This window comes from Xyrauchen texanus, chromosome 16 (assembly GCF_025860055.1).
Source record: "Xyrauchen texanus isolate HMW12.3.18 chromosome 16, RBS_HiC_50CHRs, whole genome shotgun sequence".
Lineage (NCBI taxonomy): Eukaryota > Metazoa > Chordata > Actinopteri > Cypriniformes > Catostomidae > Xyrauchen > Xyrauchen texanus.
In genome coordinates, this window is record NC_068291.1 from 5,617,933 (window position 1) to 5,645,673 (window position 27,741).

At 36.6% G+C, this 27,741-nt stretch overlaps 1 protein-coding gene across 3 annotated transcripts in view; it reads right to left on the reverse strand.

Moving 5' to 3' along the window:
• ralgapa2 (Ral GTPase activating protein catalytic subunit alpha 2) overlaps positions 1 to 27,741 on the reverse strand; it is a 268,297-nt gene that overhangs the window by 86,067 nt on the left and 154,489 nt on the right. For all 3 annotated transcript variants that reach the window (XM_052145011.1, XM_052145009.1, XM_052145010.1), the window contains 10 exons: positions 26,543 to 26,736; positions 26,062 to 26,160; positions 22,537 to 22,692; positions 12,722 to 12,850; positions 12,464 to 12,592; positions 12,229 to 12,287; positions 12,030 to 12,138; positions 5,887 to 5,997; positions 5,715 to 5,783; positions 5,335 to 5,472 (listed from right to left, as the gene is read on the reverse strand). In XM_052145011.1, the coding sequence (XP_052000971.1) occupies positions 5,335 to 5,472; positions 5,715 to 5,783; positions 5,887 to 5,997; positions 12,030 to 12,138; positions 12,229 to 12,287; positions 12,464 to 12,592; positions 12,722 to 12,850; positions 22,537 to 22,692; positions 26,062 to 26,160; positions 26,543 to 26,736 (1,193 nt within the window). The remainder of the gene's footprint in view (positions 1 to 5,334; positions 5,473 to 5,714; positions 5,784 to 5,886; positions 5,998 to 12,029; positions 12,139 to 12,228; positions 12,288 to 12,463; positions 12,593 to 12,721; positions 12,851 to 22,536; positions 22,693 to 26,061; positions 26,161 to 26,542; positions 26,737 to 27,741) is intronic.

The following is a 27,741-nucleotide window of genomic DNA, read 5'->3' on the forward strand; positions in this document are numbered from 1 at the left end:
ATTTCAAATACATATATCTGAAATACTGCCCATCCCTGATAACAATAATATGGTATTTTTTGATCATGTGCTGTTCTTTCCCTTCTCCACACTCTTTTCTTCCCATGATTCAAGTACAGGTTTATCTTAATCTTTATCTAAAGAAAATTATTACAGAATTTGAAAAGCTTTTTATATGCTTTCTGGTAGTCTAATCTGGCCTTCCTATTCTTGAAGCTTACCACAACCTTTAGGGAAACCCTCTGCATTTACTTTCATGAAGTCGTCTCTTGATTGTAAGCTTTGACAATGACATGCCTACCTTGTCCTGGCTGAGCGTACCAGTGTGTTCTTTCTCTTTAAGAATGTACCCAATTGTTGATTTGGCCACTGCTAAGGTTTCTGTTATCTCTCTGATTGATTTTTATGTATTTTTTTCAGCCTAATGATGGCCAGCTTTACTTGCATTAACAGCTCTTTGGACCTCATAATGAGAGTTCACAGCAGCAACTTCCAGATGCAAATTCCACATTTGGAATCAGCTCCTGACCTGTTAACTGCTTCAATTTTAATGAAATAAGCTAGGAACAGCTCACACCTGGTCGTGAAATAGCTTCTCAGTCCACTGTCCTATTACTTTTGAGCAAGTGAAAATGGGGGGTCTGTGTATAAAACGTGCTGTAATTCCTAAACCATTCACCCAATTTACAATAAATCCCTTCAAATTAAATCTGACAGTCTGTACTTTAATCACATATTCATTGCTCCATTTTAAATCCATTTTGGTGGCATACAGAGCCAAAATTATGAAAAGAATCTCACAGTTCCAATACTTATGGCGGGCACTGTAACTTGTAGTTTACTGTAGTTTTAAATAATAAAACCATACATCTGCCTAAGCAATATTTAAATTAATTTAATTTCGTTTTTGTGACATTTTACACCAGACACTTTTTTCTTTTTTTCCTCTACGCACTCAAATTCATAAAAAAATTACTATAAATCACACTTGACAACAAATATATGCTTATTCTGTGCTTCTTCTTTTTGTGTCAAATTACATTCATGTTGTCCAACAATAGCGCGCACTCACTTTAATTGATCATGAGCAGCACTGCAAAAATAGACTTGGAGCCAAAACCTACTCAAGCTACACTCTGACGCACTACTGAAGCTTCTGATGGGAATGCTCTAGCTCTAACCCAGGGGTGCCCACACTTTTTTTGTGTGATGATCTACTTTTAAATGACCAACTCAATAAGATCTACCAACTAAAAAAAACACAGTTTCATTTAAAATAAGAAGATTATTGTTGGGACTACTGCATGAATCCCTACATGGAATTAATCTTCTAATTAATAAACAAATATATAATAAGGTTCAATGTTGATGATATTCAGTTTTAAAACTAAACCCAAAACACCTACAGCACAATAGATTACAATAGCCAGGGCATTTTTCTGATGACTTGCACTGAATGGAATCAGACAGTTTTGCCTAATCCAGGCAGTAGCATCGCAATTTTGCGCGCTCTGTTCTCAGAAGTCCTTGGAAGGTGCGTACATGCGCAAACCTAGTTGTCATGGCAACTGAATAAACAAAACCTCGCCTGGTCAATATTTCCTCGTGAAGTGCAAGTCAGACAGAAACTAAAAGAAGGAAAGACATTATATTTATTTTTTATTAAAATTTTACGAAAGTACATTTAAATTTTGTGCGATCTACCAGCATTGCCTTTGCAATCGACTGGTAGATCGCGATCGACGTATTGGGCACCCCTGCTCTAACCTGTTAACATGGGTGGCAAAAAAAAAAAAAAAGTTCTGCTCACGAGCGGTTTACACTTGTGATGTGAAACTACCTTTATAGTAAAAAAAGATGCTGTTATACAATTTTTTGAAAATGAAAGGCAGTATCAAGGAAGTAAAGCTATGATATAAATACTATTTAAATAGTAATATAATAAAATAAAATGTTAATTACAATTATTTTCTGGAATACTACTTATATTAATAAATAAAAATGTATATAAAGTTTGACTGCCATACAGTGATTTGATCAACGTGACGGTCAGGGAGTTGAGAGAAAGGTTTGATCAGGGTAAAATTAACCATGGTTTTACAACAGTGAATAAAGTAGTAACCGTGTTTTTTGGTGAAAGCTATATTTTAAATGCACATAACCATGATGTTACTGCAGTAACCATGTTTAATTTTGTCTTTACTATGATTTTACTACAAACTATCATGGTTATACTATGGCTACTGTAGTAAAACCATGGTAAATTTTGTATGTTAAGATTAGGGTTAGGTAAACAGTGATACTGTAAGCATTTAATTAGGAGAGCAAATAGTATCTGCCACTGTTTGCCCCAGGGTGCAAATTACATCTAACTATTTTAACTTAAATTAACCATATCCGTATCTTAAAATAACCTTATCTGTCTTTAAAGTTATGTCACAATGTAAAAATCTTAATGGCCCTAAAACTAGGCTTCATTTTCAGTATGCAAAATACAATTTACAGTGACAAGAAAAAGTATGTGAACACTTTTGAATTAGCTTGTTTTCTGCATTAATTGGTCATCAAATGTGATGTCATTTTCATCAAAGTCACAAGTATAGACAAACACAATGTGCTAAAACTAACAATACACAAACAATTATAATATTTTATGTATTTATTGAACATATCCCATTAAACATTCACAGTGCTGTGGAAAAAGTATGTGAACCACTTGGATTTATTAACTGGTCGATACTCCTTTGGCAGCAATAACCTCAACAAAGCGTTTCCGGTAGCTGCGGATTAGACCTGCACAACTTTCAAAAGGAATTTTGGACCATTATTTCTTACAGAACTGCTTCAGATCAGCAATATTCTTTGGATGTCTGGTGTGAACTTCTCTCTTGAGGTCAGTCCACAGTATCTCTATTGGGTTAAGGTAAGGGCTCTTACTGGGCAACTACAAAAGGTGGATTTTCCTTTTCTAAAGCCATTCTGTAGTGGATTTACTTCATTGTCCTGCTGCATCACCCAACTTCTAATGAGCTTCTGCTAGTGCACAGCCACCCATACATTATTCTATAGAATATCTTGATAAACTTGGGAATTAATATTTCCCTCGATGATGGCAAGTGGTCCAGGCCCCAAAGCAGTCCTAAATCATGATGCTCCCTCCACCGTACTTCACCCTTGAGATTATATTTTAATGTTGGTATGCGGTGCCATTTTTACACCATACAAAGTGCTGTGTGATCTTCCCAAACAATTCAACCTTAGTTTCATCAGTCCACAAAACATTTTCTCAGTAGCATTGTGGAGTGTTAAGGTGGTCTTTGGCAAACTTCAGGTGCACAGCAATGCTTTTGTTGAAAAGCAGCAGCTTCCTTCATGGTGTCCTGCCATGGACACCATACCTGTTTAATGTTTACCATATAGTAGACTCATGAACAGAGATGCTACCAGTTCCAATGATTCCTTCAAGTCAATAACTGTCACTCTAGGTTTCTTGTTTACCTCTTCTACTTACTTCAGCCATTTCTAGAGAGAGTAGCCACAGTACTAAATAGTCTCCATTTATAGACAACAGAGGAATATCCAAGCTCTTTGAGAAAACTTTGTAACTCTTTCCAGCTTTTTATACAAAGCAACAATTCTTGAGCTTAGGTCTTCCCCAGAAAGTTCTTTTTGTGAGGGATGGTTCTCGTCAGCAGATGCTTCTTGTAAATAGCAAACTTAAAATGTTTGAGTGCTTTTTATAAGTGAAAGTAGCTCTAACCTACACCTCCACTCTCATTTCAATAATTGAATTCCAGGTTTGCCAATTTTTCCAACCTACACACCTACATAAATGAAGGTAATTCCCAAGAGTTCACATCATTTTTCTTGCTACTGTATTTGTTTCTTTTGATTTTTGAGTAAAATAGGACCAGGTCATTTATCTTCACACTGAACTTCTTCAGTGTCTGATATCAACATGCAGTGAGACACAGATGTGAAGCATTAAAATAACTGGGAATTCTGCTTTAAATGTTGCGTTTGTGCTTAGATTAAATTCAAGTATTATAGCTGGGAGAACTGGTGTGCCAAGTATTTTATTCTTATACTTTTCCCTTTATTATCATGCACAGAAGCGAGAGAGAGAGAGAGAGAGAGAGAGAGAGAGAGAGAGAGAGAGAGAGAGAGAGAGAGAGAGAGAGAGAGAGAGAGAGAATGAAGACATGTAAAGATCATTAAAATAAAATAGATACACTAGGTTTAAATTGTTTCTTTTTATCTGTGGAAATTATGGTCAGCATTTGGAATTATCTGTCAATGTTTTAAAAAATTTGGTAAATGATGGAGAATTTTCACTGTATCAGTAAATAACAGATACTTTTTGGTATCAATTCATTGTTGTCACAATAATATTTTTAAAAGGTATTTTATTACTAGTCATAAATAATTTCCGAGTCATCTATTTCAAGACCAATTTGAGTCTTGAGCTCTCAAGTCAAGGTCAAGTCATTTTCTGCATTTAATCAAGCCAGTCACAAGTCCTGTAAGTTAGTCATATAACTCGAGTCCCCCACCTCTTGCAATCTAAATGATGCATTTTCTACTTCTACTAATTCTGAGTGATTTTCATTAGTCTATACATGTAATCAGTGACAACTGTCAAAAAGGTGATAACTGTGTTTCTTGAATAAATCAAGAATCTATAACACTATAGAACAGTTAACACAAATGAACAGTTGATTAGATCTATAGGCAAGAGATACTAGTTAAAATCAGTTGTGATAACTGTGACACAGCTTAAATGCATGAAGTACCCTGTCCTGGTGAGGGTTCATGTGCCTGTGCTTGTGTTAGATGCTTTGATGAATGGGAGATTAAAGTAATCCCACTGAGCATATAATAACTAGCAGAAAATGATTAACAGTCAAACGAGTGCGGAGGAAAACAAAGGAAATTTATTCTCCCCTTTTCCCCATTGCAGCAGGTGCATTTTCTCTCATATGATGATGAACTGAATTCTTGCATTTTGCATTCATTTGTGAGCTTATCAATCGAACAATAGAACATTTAAATAATTTTGCCATTTTTTTGTGGGAGCATGACATCTGCACAAAGGTCTATGTCTGTCCGCATCTGCACAACAGCCAGAGATTAATATCTCATTTATTCTGTGCCCCTCAATGCCCTCTCATTAGTGTCTGATGACTAAATATGAGCTACGAAAGACAAGTGCATTTATAATAGAATACACACACACACACAGGGAAATGTTTTACTTTTATGTTAAAGTAACTGTGTAGTACAGAAGGTGACCTGTAAACACGGCCTCTCTGGGTCCTAAGGCTTGTTACCCACCCTGTAAATGTAGTCGAGTAGAGGGGCTTTCTGCGAGGTGGGGTCATCAAGCACAGGCATAGTGATGGGCTCCAGTAAGATAAAGAGAGGTACGGCCATGCACCAGTCCAGCAGGCACAGCAGCAGAGACACCATTAACTAGAGCAGAATGGAGAATGCATTCATTAAGCACACTCATGACACCACTACAAAATAATCAATAAACCTGCAAAAGACGCACTGTTAGATAGGATGGAATGGTGAGTGAAGAGACAGAAAAACTGAGAGCTGGATGAAGTGCTGTGTGTTGCACTGCTTGTTCTGAATTCCTATGCCCTACACCATTAATGCAAATAGAGATCTAAATAAAGACAGCTGTGCTGATGCTTTTGTTCACTTACCTTTTTATCTGCCTCAACAGTTGAGTGTTCAGCGCTGGGCAGAAGAAATGCAATGGTTGCAACAAAAATCTAAAACACAAGATAAAGTACACATTGAGCAGGAAATTCTCCATCACAGCACCACAAACATTAATGTTGATGATCCTGTTAAGATACAAATGAAGATTCATACCTCTATAATTCTTTTGGGAAGGGACTGATCCAGTCTCTTTAAGTGCTGCCAGTGAGAGATCAGCAGTTGAAAGATGTCACAGGCTACATTGGCCACCACCTTATTGCCAAACTAAAAGACAAAATGACATGTTACATATTACATCCATTAACATCCATTGTTACGTGAAGTAAAATACAGTAAAAAAGGTTGAAAATAAACAAGGTTTACCCACACTAAATAAACACCAAGAATAATATTGAATGATTTTTATATATGCACTAATATTACAAGAATTATTAATAAACAGTAATACCTACCAACACACATCTTTAACTAAAACAAGTCTAAATGGTCACACATTTTTATTTAAGGCCATAGGAAATGAATGGGAAATTGGTTTATTTGTAAAATAAAATTAATAAATCAGAAATAATGCAGAAGACAACCACACAAAAATTAAGGTGTGAGACTAAAAAAAACATTCACATTGCAGACAACGCACTAGCGCACACACTCGCACGCACACACACTCGCACACACACTCATGTAGTGTTTCCATGTTTTATGGGGACTTTCCATAGACATAATGATTTTTATACTGTACAAACTTTATATTCCATCCCCTAAACCTAACCCTACCCCTAAACCTAAACCTCACAGAAAACTTTCTGCATTTTTACATTTTCAAAAAACATAATTTAGTATGATTTATAAGCTGTTTTCCTCATGGGGACCGACAAAATGTCCCCACAAGGTCAAAAATTTCGGGTTTTACTATCCTTATGGGGCCATTTGGTCCCCACAAAGTGATAAATACACGCTCACACACACACACACACACACACACACACACACACACACACACACACACACACACACACACACACTCGCGTGCACACATCCATTGATTACATATCAGGCTAATGATATTTTCTATTTCTAAACTCTACCCCCAAATCTTACCATCACACAAACGTGCACATCACTAGATTTAAAGATCAACACCATCTGGGCCATTTAAGAGCTTTTAAAGTTTATGCTGGAATTGTGATGTTTGATAAAAATGACAGGTAACAAAATAGTCTTTTCTTTGTAACACGATCAGATTTAACTGTGGAAGAATGGTCAGGTTTGACAGCATATCCAACACTTCAATTCAAGCGGTTTAGAAAAAATGCTACAATGACAAATATTAGTTTTGTGTAATGTCTAAATATATATCCAATGTGTAACTTGTGATAATATGTAGAAATTAAGTTTGTTACAACATTGGCTAAGCCATCTACTGGACATAGAAAAAAGAAATTCCAGCAGATGTCCTCAGAGACCCCAATGCATGACAAATAGATTTGATTTACACTCATTCAATTTACTGAAATGAAGGTATTTATTGAAGTGAAGATAACATAAAATGTGCTTTTTTATATGAAAACGAATGGTGTCATTTAGAAAAAAACACTAGAACCCCCCAAAAAAAACAAACAACTTTAGTAAAATTTACATTTTTACATATCTTACATGAAAAAAGATAATATACATTCATATAAAAAAGGTAAATATTACACATGTAACTCAAACACCACTGTTAAAGCAAGTGAAATGCAACACAGGGACTGATTGCAAATGATATTCACGGATTTATGTTGCCAACAAAATAATAACAAACATATGAAATTCTAATAAACAATGAGATATCATAAAACATAGAAATAAATGCTGTTTTAAGAAGATGGGATTGCTAACATTTCAATTTTGATCAATATATGCTATTATTTATTATTTCTTTTGAGCAAGGAGCCTTATCACGGCATGGATTCCAGGTTAATGGATTCTATCTATTGCTCTACTCACACTTCTCTCATCCTCTGGGCTTCAGCCATGTGGAATTTTATTTGAGAGAGTGATTTTTTTCACAGAGTAATAGCGGAGAATGGGCCACAGATGCAGCTGCTTTTAGAGAGGGACTCTACTATTCCTTCCCCTGAGTTTTATTTTGGCCTGACCTGCTGTGTGTCGACTTGAACAGGAATGTGATGCTTCATGAAGAATGGAATGAGAAAGCTCAAATAGGGGTTCATCATCTAAAAATAAGTGGTTTCAAATGAGTGTTTCTGAGAAAAATGCAGTTTTCTCCAACTACAAATCTTTATGAAATTGTGAGCATTTGTGAAACCTTTGGATTTTTTTATACTGCCTAGTAAAGCCAAAATGCAGTAACTACAGCAACACTGAAACTGAGAAAAACGACTTCAAAGTTAATTGACAGTTCAGCCTCAAGTGCACAAAAGTAATAGATTACTTTCTGCCATAGTTAAGGATGTCACAGGATATATCATAAGAGACCAGATTTCACTAAACTTTGACAAAATGTGTTGTTGCTGTGTTTTGCATTGACAGAGTAGTGCATTAAAAGGAATTTAGGTAAAACAAATATTTGCTTCTAACTTGAAGTACTCAAGGCATTGCCATATTATTGCAAATTGGTTAAGGGCTGAAGAATGCCATATAGACGCATGATTCCTCTTCTGATTTATTTATTCAGTTGCAGATTTGCATACATGGTTAGGATCAATATCACTTAATTCATTTTAGCAGAGATCTTTTATGCAAAGCACAACAGCTGATTTATGTTTTATAGAGACAAGCTTTCAAACTTCAGCACCATTTACTGCAAAACTTTTATTGATTATATCATCATTATCCACCATCCTTAAAACAAGATACATTTACTTGAGAAGTAAAATATTGTAAGATCCACATATATATATATATATATATATATATATATATATATATAAATAGAGAAATATTTAGTATCCAGAGAAAATATCTTTAATTCTTATTTAAATCTTAGTTGTCTTACCCTGTTGGATTTTTGTTTCTTGTTTTATGCATAAACTTCTCTAAATGTAATGAGATTTATCATTGATGGAGTAATAATGGGATAAGAAAAAGAAACTCATTCAAGTTCATATTTAAATAATCAAACATTTTTCCCTGAAAAAATGGAATCTTATGCCATTTTTCTTTCAGTAATTGTTTTTGTTTAAAGGACGTTAAGATAATTTTTTACTGGAAAGCAAGACAAAAATACTGATAAAGAAAATGATTTCATGAAGTGTTTTTAGTTAATTATCTTATAGGCAGTGTTAAATAAAGAAATAGACAGTATGCACTGTGTTATAAGTTCTAAGATTGTTTTGATTTATTTAACTGAATTAGATTAAGTTCATTTTATTGATATATTTCTATCCATTTACTATTTGAATTGAGTTTAAAGCTGTGTAACTTTTTAATATTACTTGTATCTTATACTTATATGTGTATATCTTCTATCCCAGCTAAACATGCAGAGAAAATTACAATTAAAGTATTTTAAACCGAGATTAGTGGTCAACCAACAGTGGATTTTGCCAATAGAGATAACTAAGGTAAACATTTGATAATCAACTAATTGGCTGATAGATTTTAAAATCGATTTATCCACCTTATTTTGCAACACGGAAGCAAGTGGTTGCATTTCCTAGTGTGAGAAATGTCTGTTGTTATTAGCCGCAATGTAAATAACTAGGAGAATAATACAGAATTGACTGATGTGGGCTACACAACTACAGGATATACAGCAGAATAATTTGCTTATGTATACTCAATTTTTAACAACATCATTTATAATAAAAATATAAGAAGATCATTCACTTGTTGCTGCGTGCTGTACTAAAAAGATGATAATACAATCTTCTTATTACTTTACAGACAACAAGACGATGCAGTACTTTTACACCTCCATGTAAACCTCCATTCATACTTATCTCAGAAAACCTCCATTATTTATTTCCAAAGGTGACATTTTCAAAAGCCATGCTGAATGTGAAATCTGCGTGTCTATTTACTGTACACCACAAAGAAAGAGAGAATGTTCTCTGACAAGAAAGGAGAGAGAGTGTTTATTATTTTGCCAAGATGCAGTTTTGGTGCAATTATAGTTAAGCGAGCTGCTTTCTGCTCTCTTTTTCCCTCTCTCTCTTTCCTTCTGGTTGTGTAAAGTTTGTTGTAGCCCTGACAGACAGAGCTGAGGACTGTCCGTTTTAGCACATGATCTCTTATTCATTGATAGTGTACGGTCTAGCAATCATCTGTCTGGCAACAGTGTGATAAAACGATGGCAAAATGAGCTAAACTGTAAAACTATATGCACTCTGAACTAATGTGTTAATGAAAACAATAATGAATGATAATAATATGATGACATACACTGCCAGTCTGCAATATAAAGAAGCCAGTGCTGGGAAATAACAGATTGCATGTACTGGTAATCTGTATTACGTAATCACATTACAAAAATGGAGTACTTGTAATTACAAAACATTAGATTTCATAATGAGGGTATTCAAATTTTAGAAACATTTTTATGACTACATTTAAGATTATATTCTTGATTACATCACCTATCAGTCAATGATAATTATACACCAAAATCTTAAAAGAGCAGTATGAGCGATCTGCATTTTAAATATTTAATGTGACTTCTAGCCAAGTGTGCATATAGCTACCAAAATTGATACACTGCATTGAAAGAGCTTAAAACAAACCACAAATACACACACAGCATTTCATTCTTTTGTTTTATATTTAGTTTCTAAGTTAATGCACAAATAAATACAAACTGTTTGCATTTGCACACTGCAACAAAAATAATGTATTTCAAACAAGCCCTCATCCACTCTTCCATAATTCTAGACACTCTTCTTTGAAACACATGTTGCAAACCAACATTTCAGAGGTGTCTGTTAAATGCAACTATGTGCTTTTGCACCATGCAAATACACTTCGGCCCATGCTTCAGGGTGAAAGAAAAAGTGCCTGTCTTAGGTTGAGGCAACACATTCTCATGAATAATTATAGTGAGGTACAAATTGTATATCTCTACATCATATGTGGATAAATTTTTTCACTATTGATTTCAAAGCTGGAAAATAAAAATGAACAAGAAAAAAATACATCAAGAAAAATGAATGTGATACTTTAACGACCATAATCAATGACCAGGAAATGATCATTAAGTCTTCAGACAATGGTGGTGGCATTGTACTCATAATTAATCATTCTAATTATCACAAAGTAATGCGAGGATTTTGAGTAATTTAATTTTGATCCAACTCGCAGTTTCAAAAAAGAAATAGAGTTTATCATATCGTTTTTTTAACACAGTCAACTTACACATTAATTTAATTTGTAAAATAATAATAATAAAAATTATTATAGTTATTATTATAAATAAATAATATATTCTTTTATACAAAAAGAATACATTTCAGTTGTAATTTCCTAACTTTAAATGTATATTTTGGCAGAACACTCTAGGAAGAGTTTTGAGTGTTTGTTTGTAGGCTAGTTCACAGCAGTTTAATTCACTTTTCATTCAAAATCTTGTCAAACGCTCCTCTGGTGACATTCTCAATGGATGTTATAAGCAAACTAATTTTGAGCTTAGATGCAGTTTGTGTTTTAAAATGTGTGTTTAGCGGCAACATATTGCATGCCACTCTGAAAACTAAAAACAGCAGCACATCACGAACCCTGCTCAACAAGGGCACAATGTGCAAAAGAACACAAATTATCCATATTTCTATTCTTCTAATGTATGGTATACAGCCAATTTACACTACCTAATTATTTTCAGAGGGCTGTCTTCATTTATATCAACATGGCTTGATAGGGAATGGGTTATATAAAAGAACGCAGATGGCACACAAACCAGAGAAGAGCATTCCAAATCAAATGCACTTGATCAAATCCATTAAAGCTTTGAACTCGCTATTTCCCCAACCCACTAATCTCCAAGATGCATGCTTGCAAGAAAATACCAAAACTTCATGGTCATGCCATCACTGTTGCTAGTTGTCTTCCTGCATCACTGTAAATACATAAGCTTTCTGAAAACCAAAGAAAGCACTCATTGGCAAATTTACCTTATGTGACCATTGGGATAAATTGATTAACCCCCACTTGTGGTCCACTAGTCAAATTAAGTATACTTCGGAAGGTTAGCGTTCAACTGTATGCAGACACTAAGCAGTCACGTCAAAACCAAAGTATACTTTGGCTTAAGTCTACTGCAATCTAAATGACTCCAAAGCATAGAGTAGGTCAAACATAATCACCTTCAATGTGACACCCAGGACGTTAATGGCATCCTTCACCTGATGGTGGGTTTCTGTCCGACCCAGTTCGTCACACACCCACAGCCCTAGACTGCAAATCGCTACACACCTGAAACACAGCAAAAACTCAGTTTGACTATATGGTTACATTTTCTATGTTAACCAAGAGAATGATGTGTAAATAATTATTTGATTGTACCTGGCTCCTTCATATGTCTCATTGCGTGCAGTTTTTATAAGGATGTTTACAAGATAGTCCTTCAAAAAGAAAGCAAGAGAGCCATGAAATATCTATTAAAATAGGGCTTTATTATCATATAAATCTCCTTTTCAAACCATGAGAAATATTTGCTACAAATCATGGTACATCCACACCCCACAGTGGGTGTGAAACACAGTTCAGACCTGTTTCACTTCAAGTACACACTACATACCTTCATGTCCTCTTTGCCAACCATAATATCCTCAGATCCGGGAACAGACAGCAAAGATGGTATCTGTCGATACAGGTTAGGGAAGCACACCAGGGAACCAAGAACCGTCTGAGCCTCGATCCGTGGAGCCTGTTCAGACGAGAACATCAGTACTGGTTTAGCAAATGGAGAAAACCCATTTGTGAACTTTTGTGCTTCTGTGAGGCATGTAGAAGCAGATGTTTCATATTCATTTCAGGATTTGGTAGAAGCAAGTACCTCAAATGATTCAGTGTTGAGTACACGAGCAGCTGCGGTGATGAAGTCACCCACCAGCATGGTGAAGCCTGGCAGACCCAGGAAGAAAAATCGTGGGGAACACCACCTGATCATCGTGTTCAACACATCCTGAGTGAACGGGGCAAGAGAGATGGATACAAAAAAAAGACAAAAAAGGTGCTATTTATTTGGTATTCTGATGGTGTGAAACATTATGTAGTATAGGGTTGGGTCACAATAGTCGATCTTTACAGCAACGCCGCTGCAGACATACACAGGCAGATAGAATTCTTTGGCTATTGCATTACGGTGTTTTGGAGTTCCTGCCTTGATCATTGCATTTTTAGCACAGTTTGTCAAGTTATAGTCCAACTTTGACAATTTGTCCTGCTCCTGTGTCCACATTGTACGAACCACAATTTAAGAGCTTGCCAAAAGCTTGAAATGTTTGACCCCCATTGACTTACACTGTATGGACAAAATCACATCACACATCCTTCAAAATATCTTCATTTGTGTTCCACAGAAGAAAGAAAATCATGCGAGTTTGAAATGGCAAGAAGGTGAGTAAATGAGAAATATAATTTTTGGGTGGAGTATTCCTTTAAGCCAGTCGGAGGTTGATTTCCACAGTGCCACTTTCAAAACATTTCTCTGTTTGAGAGGTCAACATAGTACCACTGGCTCAACCAATATCATGAATATGAGGACGGATTAACTGTTAGTTTAAAAATTGGAGGATGGGGAGTGTTTGGAAAAAAATTCCATTCTTTTTTTTTCTCATAGGGGTATTGATTTATATCTTCAAAGACAGACCTTCCATGAGCTTTTAGATTGTTAATTGATGGTATTTACTCATGTTAAAGTCATCAGACCATGTTATTTCAGAGTTCGGAATTCCAGGTAAAGAAAAACACTGCCAGTGAATCCTTAAGAGAAAGATATTGCGATGAACAAAGCATGCTAAACAAGCTCTGTAGTGACCTCCCACTCCCATGACGCATTGTGAATGACGCAATCGAGTTGCTATCCCTCCAATCTCAAACTTGCATTTATTTATACACTCCGACTAATAACCACTTTATTTGGTACATCTGTACACCTACTTATTCAAGTGATTAGCTAATCAACCAATCATGTGGCAGCAGTGCAATGCATACATTTGTTCAGATACAGGTCAGGGCCTTCAGTTAATGTTCACATCAACCATCAGAATAGGAAAAAAAAATGTGTTCTCAGTGATTTTGACTGTGGCATGATTGTTGGTGCCAGAAGGGCTGGTTTGAGTATTTCTTTAAATGCTGATCTCCTGGGATTTCCATGCACAACGGTCTCTAGAATTTACACAGAACTGCTGCTCACTGATGTTTTTTGTTTTTGGCACCATTCTGAGTAAATTCTAGAGACTGTTTTATGTGAAAATCCCAGGAGCTCAACAGTTACAGAAACACTCAAACCAGCCTGTCTGGAACCAAAAATCACGCCACAGATGAAATCACTGAGATAATTTTTTTTCCCCATTCTGATGGTTGATGTGAACATTAACTAAAGCCCTTGACCCATATCTGCATGATTTTATTAATTGCACTGCTGCCACAAGATTAGATAATCACATGAATAATAGGTGTACAGGGGTTCCTAATAAAGTGGTTGGTGAGTGTATGTTTGTATATATCAGAATATTTTGCAATTGACATATATTTCCATCGTTTTCAATTTTGATTACACCATTTGCAATGTTTCATGGGATTGTAGTTCATTCCCTCACAAACAGTGTTGTATTTTCAAAAATGTTTTGCTTCAAATCATAGCTTGTAATCTTGTGATTCACCTTGGAGCTTGTTGTCTGGTTCATGAATTACACTGTTTTTTATTAAGGGACCAAGATGGCTGAAAAAGTCAGCAGAAAACTGTTGTGCAAGATTCAGTTTGGTTCTGCTTGTTGTCTGGAAATTTAACGCAGCAGTTGTAAAATGTAAAAAATAAAAAAATCCTGTTCAAACAGCCACGCTGACAGGTTGTTTACTGTTCAGTGTGTACTTGCACAAACATGCAAACAAACACATAAACAAGCACGACTGCTCTGTACCTTCCAAATTCATCTTACTTAATTGAATCCTTTGTAAACATTGTCAAATAAAAAAAATAAAAAAAACACAGGCAATCCAGCCGCATGAAAAATGAGTCCTGCTGAGAGGGAGATGTGAAATAGATGGAAGCGGTGCATCTGCAGGGACATTTTACCCTCATTCTGCAATAACTGACCTTTGCAATGCTTAGCAACCAGAAGTAATTAACCGCCACCAAACTGCTGCGTGATTACCCAAAATGAGCATTTTGGAGGAAGCTGCAATTCTGCAAAGCGGGCCTATTATGCAGCAGTAAATACAACAAGCTCAATCTAAATCTACGGGGTGTGTGTGTGTGTGTGTGTGTGTGTGTGTGTGTGTGTGTGTGTGTGTGTGTGTGTGTCAGTTTAACATGGCAGAACAGTTTAAATTGTCAGAGCAGCGTAAGGGTGAAGTCGACCTTTCCCTCTGAAGACTCTAAATGTACCACAGCTCTTAGACAAATACCTCAATCGGTGACCTTTACGCGACTTTAAGCGGTGGAGGTAAAAATCAATGTGCTGATGGTCAGCGTGTATTTACTAAATCCAGCCAGCGGTTCAGCACCTGCTGGCACTGGCGTTATTTGTTTACTTACCTGTTCCTATACCAGGACAATAAGAAATGTTTAATTATTAACTACAGTTTCTGATTAAACAGGGTTTCTGTGTAGATACATTTTATAGCATGATGTTATCTCCCCTTTACACTGCCTCATACAGTAAAATAAAGACAACGGTTCATTCAATTATTAAATGTATTTAATGATGTATGAATCATTCTCAATGGTCTATATATATATATATATATATATATATATATATATATAGACCATTTTGTGTGTGTGTGTGTGTGTATGTATACACACACACACACACACACACACACACACACACACACACACACACACACACACACACACACACGTGGTCAAAAGTTTGGAATAATGTACAGCTTTAGCTGTTTTGGAAGGATATTGGTACTTTAATTCACCAAAGTGACATTAAACTGATCACAAAGTATAGTCAGGACATTAAATGTAAAAACATCACCATTGTTATTTGAAAAAAGTCATTTTTTATCAAATCTAGACAAGCCCCGTTTCCAGCAGCCATCACTCCAACACCGTATCTTTGAGTAATCATGCTACATTGCTAATTAGGTACTAGAAAATCACTTGCCATTACTGCACAAAGCTATTTGGTTCGTTAAAGCTAGGGTGTGCAATCTTTTTCAGAATTTTGTTATACTGGTTGAAAGTCTCTTCACATCCAGATAGCAATCAATAATTTAAGTGGTCAAAATGTAAATAAATAAATAAATAAATAAATAAATAAAAAATATATATATACAGTGGGTACGGAAAGTATTCAGACCCCCTTACATTTTTCACTCTTTGTTATATTGCAGCCATTTGCTAAAATCATTTAAGTTCATTTTTTTTCCTCATTATTGTACACACAGCACCCCATATTGACAGAAAAACACAGAATTGTTGACATTTTTGCACATTTATTAAACAAGAAAAACTGAAATATCACATGGTCCTAAGTATTCAGACCCTTTGTTCAGTATTTAGTAGAAGCACCCTTTTGATCTAATACAGCCATGAGTCTTTTTGGGAAAGATGCAACAAGTTTTTCACATCTGGATTTGGGTATCCTCTGCCATTCCTCCTTGCAGATCCTCTCCAGTTCTGTCAGGTTGGATGGTAAACGTTGGTGGACAGCCATTTTCAGGTCTCTCCAGAGATGCTCAATTGGGTTTAAGTCAGGGCTCTGGCTGGGCCATTTAAGAACAGTCACGTAGTTGTTGTGAAGCCACTCCTTCGTTATTTTAGCGGTGTGCTTAGGGTCATTGTCTTGTTGGAAGGTGAACCTTCGGCCCAGTCTGAGGTCCAGAGCACTCTGGAGAAGGTTTTAGTCCAGGATATCCCTGTACTTGGCCGCATTCATCTTTCCCTCGATTGCAACCAGTCGTCCTGTCCCTGCAGCTGAAAAACACCCCCACAGCATGATGCTGCCACCACCATGCTTCACTGTTGAGACTGTATTGGACAGGTGATGAGCAGTGCCTGGTTTTCTCCACACATACCGCTTAGAATTAAGGCCAAAAAGTTCTATCCTGGTCTCATCAGACCAGAGAATCTTATTCATCACCATCTTGGAGTCCTTCAGGTGTTTTTTAGCAAACTCCATGCGGGCTTTCATGTGTCTTGCACAGAGGAGAGGCTTCCATCGGGCCACTCTGCCATAAAGCCGACTGGTGGATGGCTGCAGTGATGGTTGACTGACTACAACTTTCTCCCATCTCCCGACTGCATCTCTGGAGCTCAGCCACAGTGATCTTTGGGTTCTTCTTTACCTCTCTCACCAAGGCTCTTCTCCCCCGATAGCTCAGTTTGGCCGGACGGCAAGCTCTAGGAAGGGTTTTGGTTGTCCCAAACGTCTTCCATTTAAGGATTATGGAGGCCACTTTGCTCTTATGAACCTTAAGGGCAGCAGAAATTTTTTTGTAACCTTGGCCAGATCTGTGCCTTGCCACAATTCTGTCTCTGAGCTCTTCAGGCAGTTCCTTTGACCTCATGATTCTCATTTGCTCTGACATGCACCGTGAGCTGTAAGGTCTTATATAGACAGGTGTGTGGCTTTCCTAATCAAGTCCAATCAGTATAATCAAACACAGTGGGACTCAATTGAAGGTGTAGAACCATCTCAAGGATGATCAGAAGAAATGGACAGCACCTGAGTTAAATATATGAGTGTCACAGCAAAGGGTCTGAATACTTAGGACCATGTGATATTTCAGTTTTTCTATTTTAATAAATGTGCAAAAATGTCAACAATTCTGTGTTTTTCTGTCAATATGGGGTGCTGTGTGTACAATAATGAGGAAAAAAAATGAACTTACATGATTTTAGCAAATGGCTGCAATATAACAAAGAGTGAAAAATTTAAGGGGTCTGAATACTTTCCGTACCCACTGTATATATATATATATATATATATATATATGAGTATATATATATATATTTATATATATATATATATATATATATAAAAAATATATATATATATATATTTATTTATATATATATATATATATATATATATATATATATATATATATATATATATATATATATTCATTCTGTGGAAGGGACAGGACTAAAAAATGATCGACCAATTATTGCATTCAGGCCGAATGTAATGATAGGATATCCTTCCTGTCTGTAATTCTATATTTGCATACTGATGCGTAACTTGTTTGCGCAGACAATCACACATCATCAGCACGGGTTCCTTGACGCTGTGCAGAGCGAGCATGAGAATTACATTCATTATTATTGTTATGTCTAACCTGTGAATGAGACATGAGGTAATCTGAAACTGTTGCGATCGATTCCACCAACACGTCTCTCCTCCTGGCGCTTAGACTGTGCTCTGTGTGTGTTCATGTGTGATAGAGGAGGCGTGGCTTTGGAGACACATCTGAAGTGAGGGCGGGCTCTATGCTTTCAAAGCTAGCTTGCTAACTGCAAGTCTCTCTGGATTACACACCCTAGCTTTAAATGAAGCTTAACATTGTCTTTGTGTTTGCTTTTGAGTTGCCACAGTATGCAATAGACTGGCATGTCTTAAGATCAATATTAGGTCAAAAAAGACAAAAAAGAAACAGCTTTCTCTAGAAACGCATCAGTAAATCATTGTTTTGAGGAATGAAGGCTATACAATGCTTGAAATTCCCAAATAAAATGAATATTTCATACAAAGATGTACACTACAGTCTTCTAAAACAAAGAACAACTGGCTCTAACAAGGACAGAAAGAGATGTGGAAGGCCAGATGTACAACTAAACTAGAGGATAAGTACATCAGAGTCTCTAGTTTGAGAAATAGACGCCTCACATGTCCTCAGCTGACAGCTTCATTGAATTCTACCTGCTCAACACCAGTTTCATGTACAACATTAAAGAGAAGACTCAGGGGTGCAGGCCTTATGGGAAGAATTGAAAAGAAAAAGCCACTTTGGAAACAGAAAAAAGAAAAGGTTAGAGTGGGCAAAAAACAAAAAACACACAGACATTGAGAAACAGATAAGAGTATTATGGATCTTAAGCCCATTGAGCTTTTGTGGGATCAGCTAGACGGTAAGGTGCGTGAGAAGTGCCCAACAAGACAGTCACATCTATGGCAATTGCTACAGGAAGTGTGGGGTGAAATGTCACCTGAGTATCTGGACAAACTGACAGCTAGAATGTCAAGGATCTGCAAAGCTGTCATTTCTGCACATGGGGGATTTTTTGTCGAGAACTCTTTGAAGTAGTTCTGAAATTTTCAAATTAGAATTTTTCACGTTATTAATGTCCTTGACTATACATTGTGATCAGTTGAATGCCACTTTGCTGAATAAAATTTCTTTCCATAAGAGCTAAATTTGTACATTATTCCAAACTTTTGGCCGCCAGTATATATATACACAGCTGAAGTCAGAAGTTTACATACACCTTAGCCAAATACATTTAAACTCAGTTTTTCACAATTCCTGACATTTAATCATAGAAAATATTCAGTTTTGTCTCAGGTCATCTTTTGTCTCAGTCCAGTTAGGATCACTACTTTATTTTAAGAATGTGAAATGTCAGAATAATAGTAGAGAGAATTATTCCTTTAATCACATTTCCACTGGGTCAGAAGTTTACATACAATTTGTTAGTATTTGGTCGCATTGCCTTTAATTTGTTTAACTTGGGTCAAACGTTTTGGGTAACCTTACACAAGCTTCTCACAAAAGGTTGCTGGAATTTTGGTGCATTCCTCCAGATAGAACTGGTGTGACTGAGTCAGGTTTGTAGGCATCCTTGCTTGCACACACAGTTCTCCCCACAAATTATCATCAGATTATGGTCAGGGCTTTGTGATGGCAACACAAATTCCTTGACTTTGTTGTCCTAAAGTCATTTTGCCACATGTTGGGGTCATTGCGACTGAGCTTTAACTTCCTGGCTGATGTTTTGATTGGCTTCAATATATACACATACATTTCCTTCCTCACGATGCCATCTATTTTGTGAAGTGCAACAGTCCCTCCTGTAGCAAAGCACCCCCATAACGTGCTGCTGCCACCCCCATGCTTCATTGTTGGGATGGTGTTCTTCAGCTGGCAAGCCTCATCCTTTTTCCTTCAAACATAATGATGGTCATTATAGCCAAAAAGTTCAATTTTGATTTCAACAGACCAGAGGAAATTTCTCCAAAAAGTAAGATCTTTGTCCATCATGTGCACTTGCAAACTGTACTCTGGCTTTTTTATGGTGGTTTTGAAGCAGTGGCTTCTTCTTTGCTGATCAGCCTTTCAGGTTATTTCGATATAGGACTCATTTTACTGTGGATATAGATACTTGTCTACCTGTTTCCTCCAGAATCTTCATTAGATCATTTGCTGTTGTTCTAGGATTGATTTGCACTTTTGCACCAATCTACATTCATCTCTAGGAGAAAGAATGCGTCTCTTTACTGAGCGGTATGATGGCTGTGTGGTCCCATAATGTTTATACTTGCATACTATTGTTTGTACAGATGAACATGGTACCTTCATGCATTTGGAAATTGCTCCCAACTGTATTTAACTGTAAACTTCTGACCCACTGGAATTGTGATGTAGTCATTTAAAAGTGAAACAATCTGTCCGTAAACAACTGTTGGAAAATATACTCGTGTCATGCACAAAGTAGATGTCTTGAACGACTTGCCAAAACTATATTTTGCCAATATTAAATCTGTGAATTGGTTAAAAAGGGAGTTTTAATTAATTAAATTTAAGTGTATGTAAACTTCAGACTTCAACTGTTTATATATATATATATAGATATCAGTGGTGTTTATATATAGACTGGTGTCTTTTTTTGCATGGCCAAATTGACCAAAATCTAACAATAAAAGATGGTAAGAATGATTGACAAAAAAAAAAAAAAAAAAAAAGACATGGATATTTCTTTAACTTGGACCATTTCATGTCCCATGGGTTGATTTTCATCAAAACGAATAGATTCAAACTTTTTCTCTTTGATTTATGAAGGTCTCATTATAAATTAATTGGAAACATTGTACCAGGCCGTCATCATTTATTTTTGGTACTTTACAAATGTGTTTTACATATTTACAAATTTAGCTAATGTAGCCTAGTTTAAAACTATGACAATCTACACTAAGACTGAAATAAAAAACTACTTCAATATTTACAGTGTGAAAATAATTGTTCAAGAATTATGGCTGTTCCACTGACTTCCACAGCGGCATCATTTCCACCACAACAAACAATTTTGCCCCTAATAATTTTTTTAAAGGTTAGTGTACTTAACCAAGTCAACAAAAGTTTCAGATGAGAGAAAATATAAGCAATGTTTGAAGAAAACAAAGAAAAAAAATCAAGGTAAATATCACTTGGGAGCAGAGCATTTTTATTGCGTATCATTTTAAATCAAGCTGCAATTTTACCAGTATATTCAAAAAGTGTTAAAATATTATTTAATTATATTATGCAATATTTAATTGTATGTATTTAGGATACATAAAACATTAGATATAAAATTAGCCTTAGCAAGACAAAGGAGCTGGCCATTTTATGGAATTCTATTAAAGACAATAAAGAATTTGAGATGGCGGAAATGACACAGTGGTGCGAATTTATGAGTTGAATAAATTTAAAAAAAAAAGAGGGGAAAAAAAATCTATGATAAATTGTAAAATAAAATAAAAAAACTCTACAAGTCTTAGTTTAGTGACAACACAACACTGACAGTATTTCATGACAACCAAAAAATCATAAGCAAGACTGCAGCACCAATAAATAATAACATTTAAAATAAAATAAGTTTAGTCTTTCATGGAACAGCAGACAAACAGGAATACAGCCAGCATCTCAAGTGAAAAGGAAATGCAGGTTCAATCAACTTATAGATTTCCTGATTGCAATGTTATTCATAAAATAATTCCTCACCTCAGTGACACTTTACAACATTTTATATCAGGCAACTACTGTATAGTAAACAAGTGCAATTTCCGTGTAATAAATTATTTAAAAAAAAAAAAACTCACAATACCTCAATTCATCTCAATCGGATCAGAGCTACTGAGTCATTTAATGATTCAATAATGATTGTTTTTGATCCAAGCATCTCTCACCACGTAAATACTCAACAGAAATTTTGGTTTTGGATGCACACTATATTTTAGAATTTTAAACCTTTACAATCTGACTTCATTAAACAAAAAGCGTAGTGATAACATTGGATGACCCAGAGAAATGTAATGTTGTTAAACATATCTAAATGTTTATTTGATATCTTAAAATAGACAAAAATAAACTATACCAAAATTTGAAAACACTGATTAATAAAAAAATACAATTATAGAGGGGAACTAATGGAAAAGAAGTTAAACTGAAAGGACGACTTGAAAATAAAATACAACTAAAAGCTAAATTCAAAATTAAAAACTACAATGTCACTGATGCATAATGGAATTACATGAATGACTATTCCACCATCTAGTGGCCAAAGCATGAATAAAATGGAACTCCATGTTATAGTGGTTCATAAAGCATAATCTTAATTACCTTCACCATTAGGTTATAACAGAGATAAGAGCAATAAATATGTATTAATGTATGCATAATACATGAAAGCGCATGAGAGATGTGTGGTACCTGATCATCACTTGTGAAGCCCTTGTGCATGACATGATAGAGATGAACCAGGAAGTCACTGTTAGGCAGCACATCTTGATGTTTGGTCATCATCTCACAGATCAGTTTATATGCCTGTAGCTTCCCAGCCTTGAACTCTGATGGCAGCATGGTAGCCTGAACACAGACATTACAGTCAATACACAAGCTTTCCAGACAATCAAAGTCCCGAGTAAATATAATAATACTGTATATATTGAATAATAATTAATGATATGTAAATGTTATAATGCTGTAAAATAATTTGCCCTGAGAGATAAACATGTTAACACATAGTAGAAGGGTCATTGAACAATAAGGTTGTGATAAAAGGATATAAGGCGATAAAAAAAAAAAAAAACTTTAAAATATACTTTAAAACATGTTAAGTTCCTACGAATGTAATCTTTGTGCCCATGTTGTTTTCATACATTTTTGAAAACAAATTTGTAGCATTTTTTTCATGCCAGGATCAAGAACAAGCTCACAGTGTTGTTCCCGTTTATGTTGGCAGTGTGCAAAATATATGCCATGTTCCAGTTGCTCGAGGCTCAAACATAAGCATTAGCAAATATTAGCAAAGCACCAGCCATTATATTCTGATCACCAAGAAGGATGGTGGGCTGGAATTTAGGTGCTTGAATTGGACACTCAGGAAGTTCTCCATTCAACATGGTTACTCAGAGACAGATTTTGTCTATCGTGTGTCCTCTGAACTGGTTTGTGTCAATCCATATGAAAGACGTATACTTTAATGTGCAGATAGCCCCTAGCCACAGGACATGTTTGAGATTCGCCTTCGAGGGGACAGGATACCAGTTCACAGTCCTGCCCTTCATCTTGTGCCTAGCTCCCCCGCACATTTATGAAATGTGTCGATGCAGCACTCACTCCGCTAAGGCAGAGCAGTATCCATGCGATGAACTACCGTGACGATTTGTTGCTTTTAGCTTAAACTGAGAAACATGCGTGAAAAAACAGAGATCTGCTGATTACACATTTTGAGCATTTGGGGCTCCAAGTCAATTGGGCAAACAGCGTGCTTGCGCCCAGTTGGCAAGTTTCCTTATTGACAATGAAACTCGACTGGGTGACAATGTCAGTGCATTTGACTGAAATACACACTCATTTTATTCTCTGGTGTTTGACGAGTTTCAAACCAGGGTGAGATTTACTACTGCGACAGTTCTAGCAGGCACTGGGGTTGATGGCTGCCGTCACCACTCTGGGCCTGTTACATGAGACCTCTCCAGTTCTGGATAAACTCAAAGAGTCCCTCATCAATTGTGGCAACATGATCGCTTATGTCTCCTAGTGACCCGCCAATGCTTAGCCATGCTAAGTATTTGGAGAACACTTACATTCTATCGGAATGGCATTGTGCTTGGCCAAGTAGCAAGTTGCAAACTTTTCACAACGGACACGTCCAACACATGCTGGTGAACCCTGTGCGATGGTCGTTCAGCCTTTGGCACCTGGACAGGTGTGCAGAAGACGTGACACATTATTCGCTTAAAAAAAGGTCTGAGAGCTTTTCGAAAAGACATGCAGGGGTTTCACGTTCTGAGCCGTACGAACAACACTGCAGTTGTGGCGCATATCGATTGCCAGGGAGGAGTGCAATCACGCCCTACGTTGGCTCTGGCGTGCCGGAACGACTGTCTTCTCCTATTGATTCATACAATGCACATCCCCTGTAACCTGAACTGTGGCATGGGCTTGCTCTTCATACTTTCACATTATACACATTAAGCATCACATTGGTTCAGATAGATCATGTTAGTCAAGCTTACAATCAGCTGACATCTACTAATACAATTTAGAGTGGTTCTTTTTAAGTCCACCATTCATTCGTTCTTTCAGCTGCCTTTAAATTGCATGGATGTCATTTGCACTTAACACCCTCGTCCATCACCAGCGCCACTTCAAGTATGACAGCTTTGCTTTAGTTATTCTATAATTTTAGGAATTCCAGATTGGCAATCAATTGTAAGTCTAGCTTCAATATGTTATGTGTCTTGATTTACCAACTTGTTATACACTCACCTAAAGGATTATTAGGAACACCTGTTCAATTTCTCATTAATGCAATTATCTAATCAACCAATCACATGGCAGTTGCTTCAATGCATTTAGGGCTGTGGTCCTGGTCAAGACAATCTCCTGAACTCCAAACTCAATGTCAGAATGGGAAAGAAAGGTGATTTAAGCAATTTTGAGCGTGGCATGGTTGTTGGTGCCAGACGGGCCGGTCTGAGTATTTCACAATCTGCTCAGTTACTGGGATTTTCACGCACAACCATTTCTAGGGTTTACAAAGAATGGTGTGAAAAGGGAAAAACATCCAGTATGCCTCAGTCCTGTGGGCGAAAATGCCTTGTTGATGCTAGAGGTCAGAGGAGAATGGGCAGACTGATTCAAGCTGATAGAAGAGCAACGTTGCCTGAAATAACCACTCGTTACAACCGAGGTATGCAGCAAAGCATTTGTGAAGCCACAACATGCACAACCTTGAGGCGGATGGGCTACAACAGCAGAAGACCCCACCGGGTACCACTCATCTCCACTACAAATAGGAAAAAGAGGCTACAATTTGCAAGAGCTCACCAAAATTGGACAGTTGAAGACTGGAAAAATGTTGCCTGGTCTGATGAGTCTCGATTTCTGTTGAGACATTCAGATGGTAGAGTCAGAATTTGGCGTAAACAGAATGAGAACATGGATCCATCATGCCTTGTTACCACTGTGCAGGCTGGTGGTGGTGGTGTAATGGTGTGGGGGATGTTTTCTTGGCACACTTTAGGCCCCTTAGTGCCAATTGGTATCGTTTAAATGCCACGGCCTACCTGAGCATTGTTTCTGACCATGTCCATCCCTTTATTGCCACCATGTTCCCATCCTCTGATGGCTACTTCCAGCACGATAATGCACCATGTCACAAAGCTCGAATCATTTCAAATTGGTTTCTTGAACATGACAATGAGTTCACTGTACTAAAATGGCCCCCACAGTCACCAGATCTCAACCCAATAGAGCATCTTTGGGATGTGGTGGAACGGGAGCTTCGTGCCCTGGATGTGCATCCCACAAATCTCCATCAACTGCAAGATGCTATCCTATCAATATGGGCCAACATTTCTAAAGAATGCTTTCAGCACCTTGTTGAATCAATGCCACGTAGAATTAAGGCAGTTCTTAAGGCGAAAGGGGGTCAAACACAGTATTAGTATGGTGTTCCTAATAATCCTTTAGGTGAGTGTATTTGAAGTGCTTTCAAGTGTCAATTAAATCTATATATTGCAATTGAACAATTATACCATATTGCACTGTCAGAAAAATGACAATGTTGTAATATAATACTTCTGGATCTGTTCTGTTAGCCCTGGGATGTTTAATTCACTGCTCTCCCCACTCTATCCACGTATGACTGCAAGTTATAAATATGGAATATTTATCTAGTACACCATCATTCTAACATTTCTGATAAAGAATGTATTAGTGTATTACCTTGAACAGCCAGGAAGCCAACATACGTAAAGGAGGGAAGAATAAGGGTCTGGCCATGGCTGGTTCCGTATCCACTCTAATCCCAAGGTTATCTCTGATCTGATATAGGAGATCATGAAAACAAGAGTTAATCATCAAAATATAAACTAGACATTTACATTTGCTGAAGAAAACATGAGTGGTGTTTGCCTGGGCACAACTCGCCGACACAATGCTAGGGTGGTTGCTTGGATGTTGCTAACTGGCTCAAGTCAAAATGAGCTCTAGATATGGTTTTGGTCCCTAAGTGTAAGTTTGTATAAGTTTTAGTATCTGGCAGATCAAAAATTCACAGTCCAAACATATATAATGCTTGCCTTTGAAAACTATTTGAATAAAATAGTTTTCATTAAAACATCAATAAAATTTGATTTAATGATTCAAAATATCTTGGGGGTTGGTAACTATACACAAGATTCTCAAGGAAATAATGGAAACCCACCTTTGCCAGTTTGTGCCAGAGCTCATAGAGATAACTGAAGACCTTGGCATGAATGCGAGCACAGCGGATGCTGTTCACATCACCCAGAATCCCAAGGATCCTCCTCCAGAGAACGAAGGCAGAGTCAGCGTGCCAGCCAGTCAAACTACCACCAGCAATGATGCTAATGTCATCAGCCAGAAACTCACTGCTGTCTGTGAGCAAGAGCAGAAAACAGACCGAGTACATTAGAAGAAGCAAAAACAATGGATAATAAAGAAAATAGAGAAAAAGAGTAAGATAATACAGAGTTTCAAAGGCTCTTTGTTAGTTTTTCTGTACTTTCAGACACACTTCCCTTGAGAAGCAAGCCACACTTCAAAGAGCTAGAGTCCTGTGAACTAACTCACTGGCTAAAGGGCCAAATGTATAAGGCAGATGTAATCGTTTCTCTTAGATTTGACTTCTTGTGGAACTACACACACACCTGATAACTAGCTACTACCCATGTGACAATAATTACTCTGAAGATGGAGCAGTCTCACTCAGCATTTGACCACTGGATTATAAAAATAATTTCACTTTTAAGGAGACACATGGCACAATCTTTACTGTGCAATGTAAACTCTGTCTTCAAAATATAATATTCTGTCCACTGCAAACAATTCACATAAAATCTAAAGAAGCATTTGGAGGCTTGCTTGCATGTTTTCTCAACTTTGCATTGCATATCTAATCAATTCCTGATGAACACATTTTTATTATTATTTGAATTATCAATCTATTTGTCATACAGCCATGTGAAACATTTGTCTTTAGAAGGGCTTTGTCCATCAAACACATCAATATGCACAAATACACGTCATTTCATATTTACAATGCAATCCACACAAGGGCTGAAATGATTAATCGACATTATCGCAATATGAGATCATATGAAACTAATGATGCATGAGAGGAGCACTACAGCTCAAGTGAATGATCGATGAGAGGAAGAAGACACAGCTCACAGTCCAGACACACACCAAAACAGCCTAAGGTGATGTAGATTGCAAAATATGAGGGAATTATACAAAAATACAAAATAAGTAAATACAGAAGCAGTGTTGTTATAAAATAAAATGGGAGCAAAAATTGCATGTCAAAGCGTCTAAAAAGGAAACACCCCAGTGCTATATCTTTAATGCATCCTTTATTAAAGTCCAAATAATAAGGAAGCG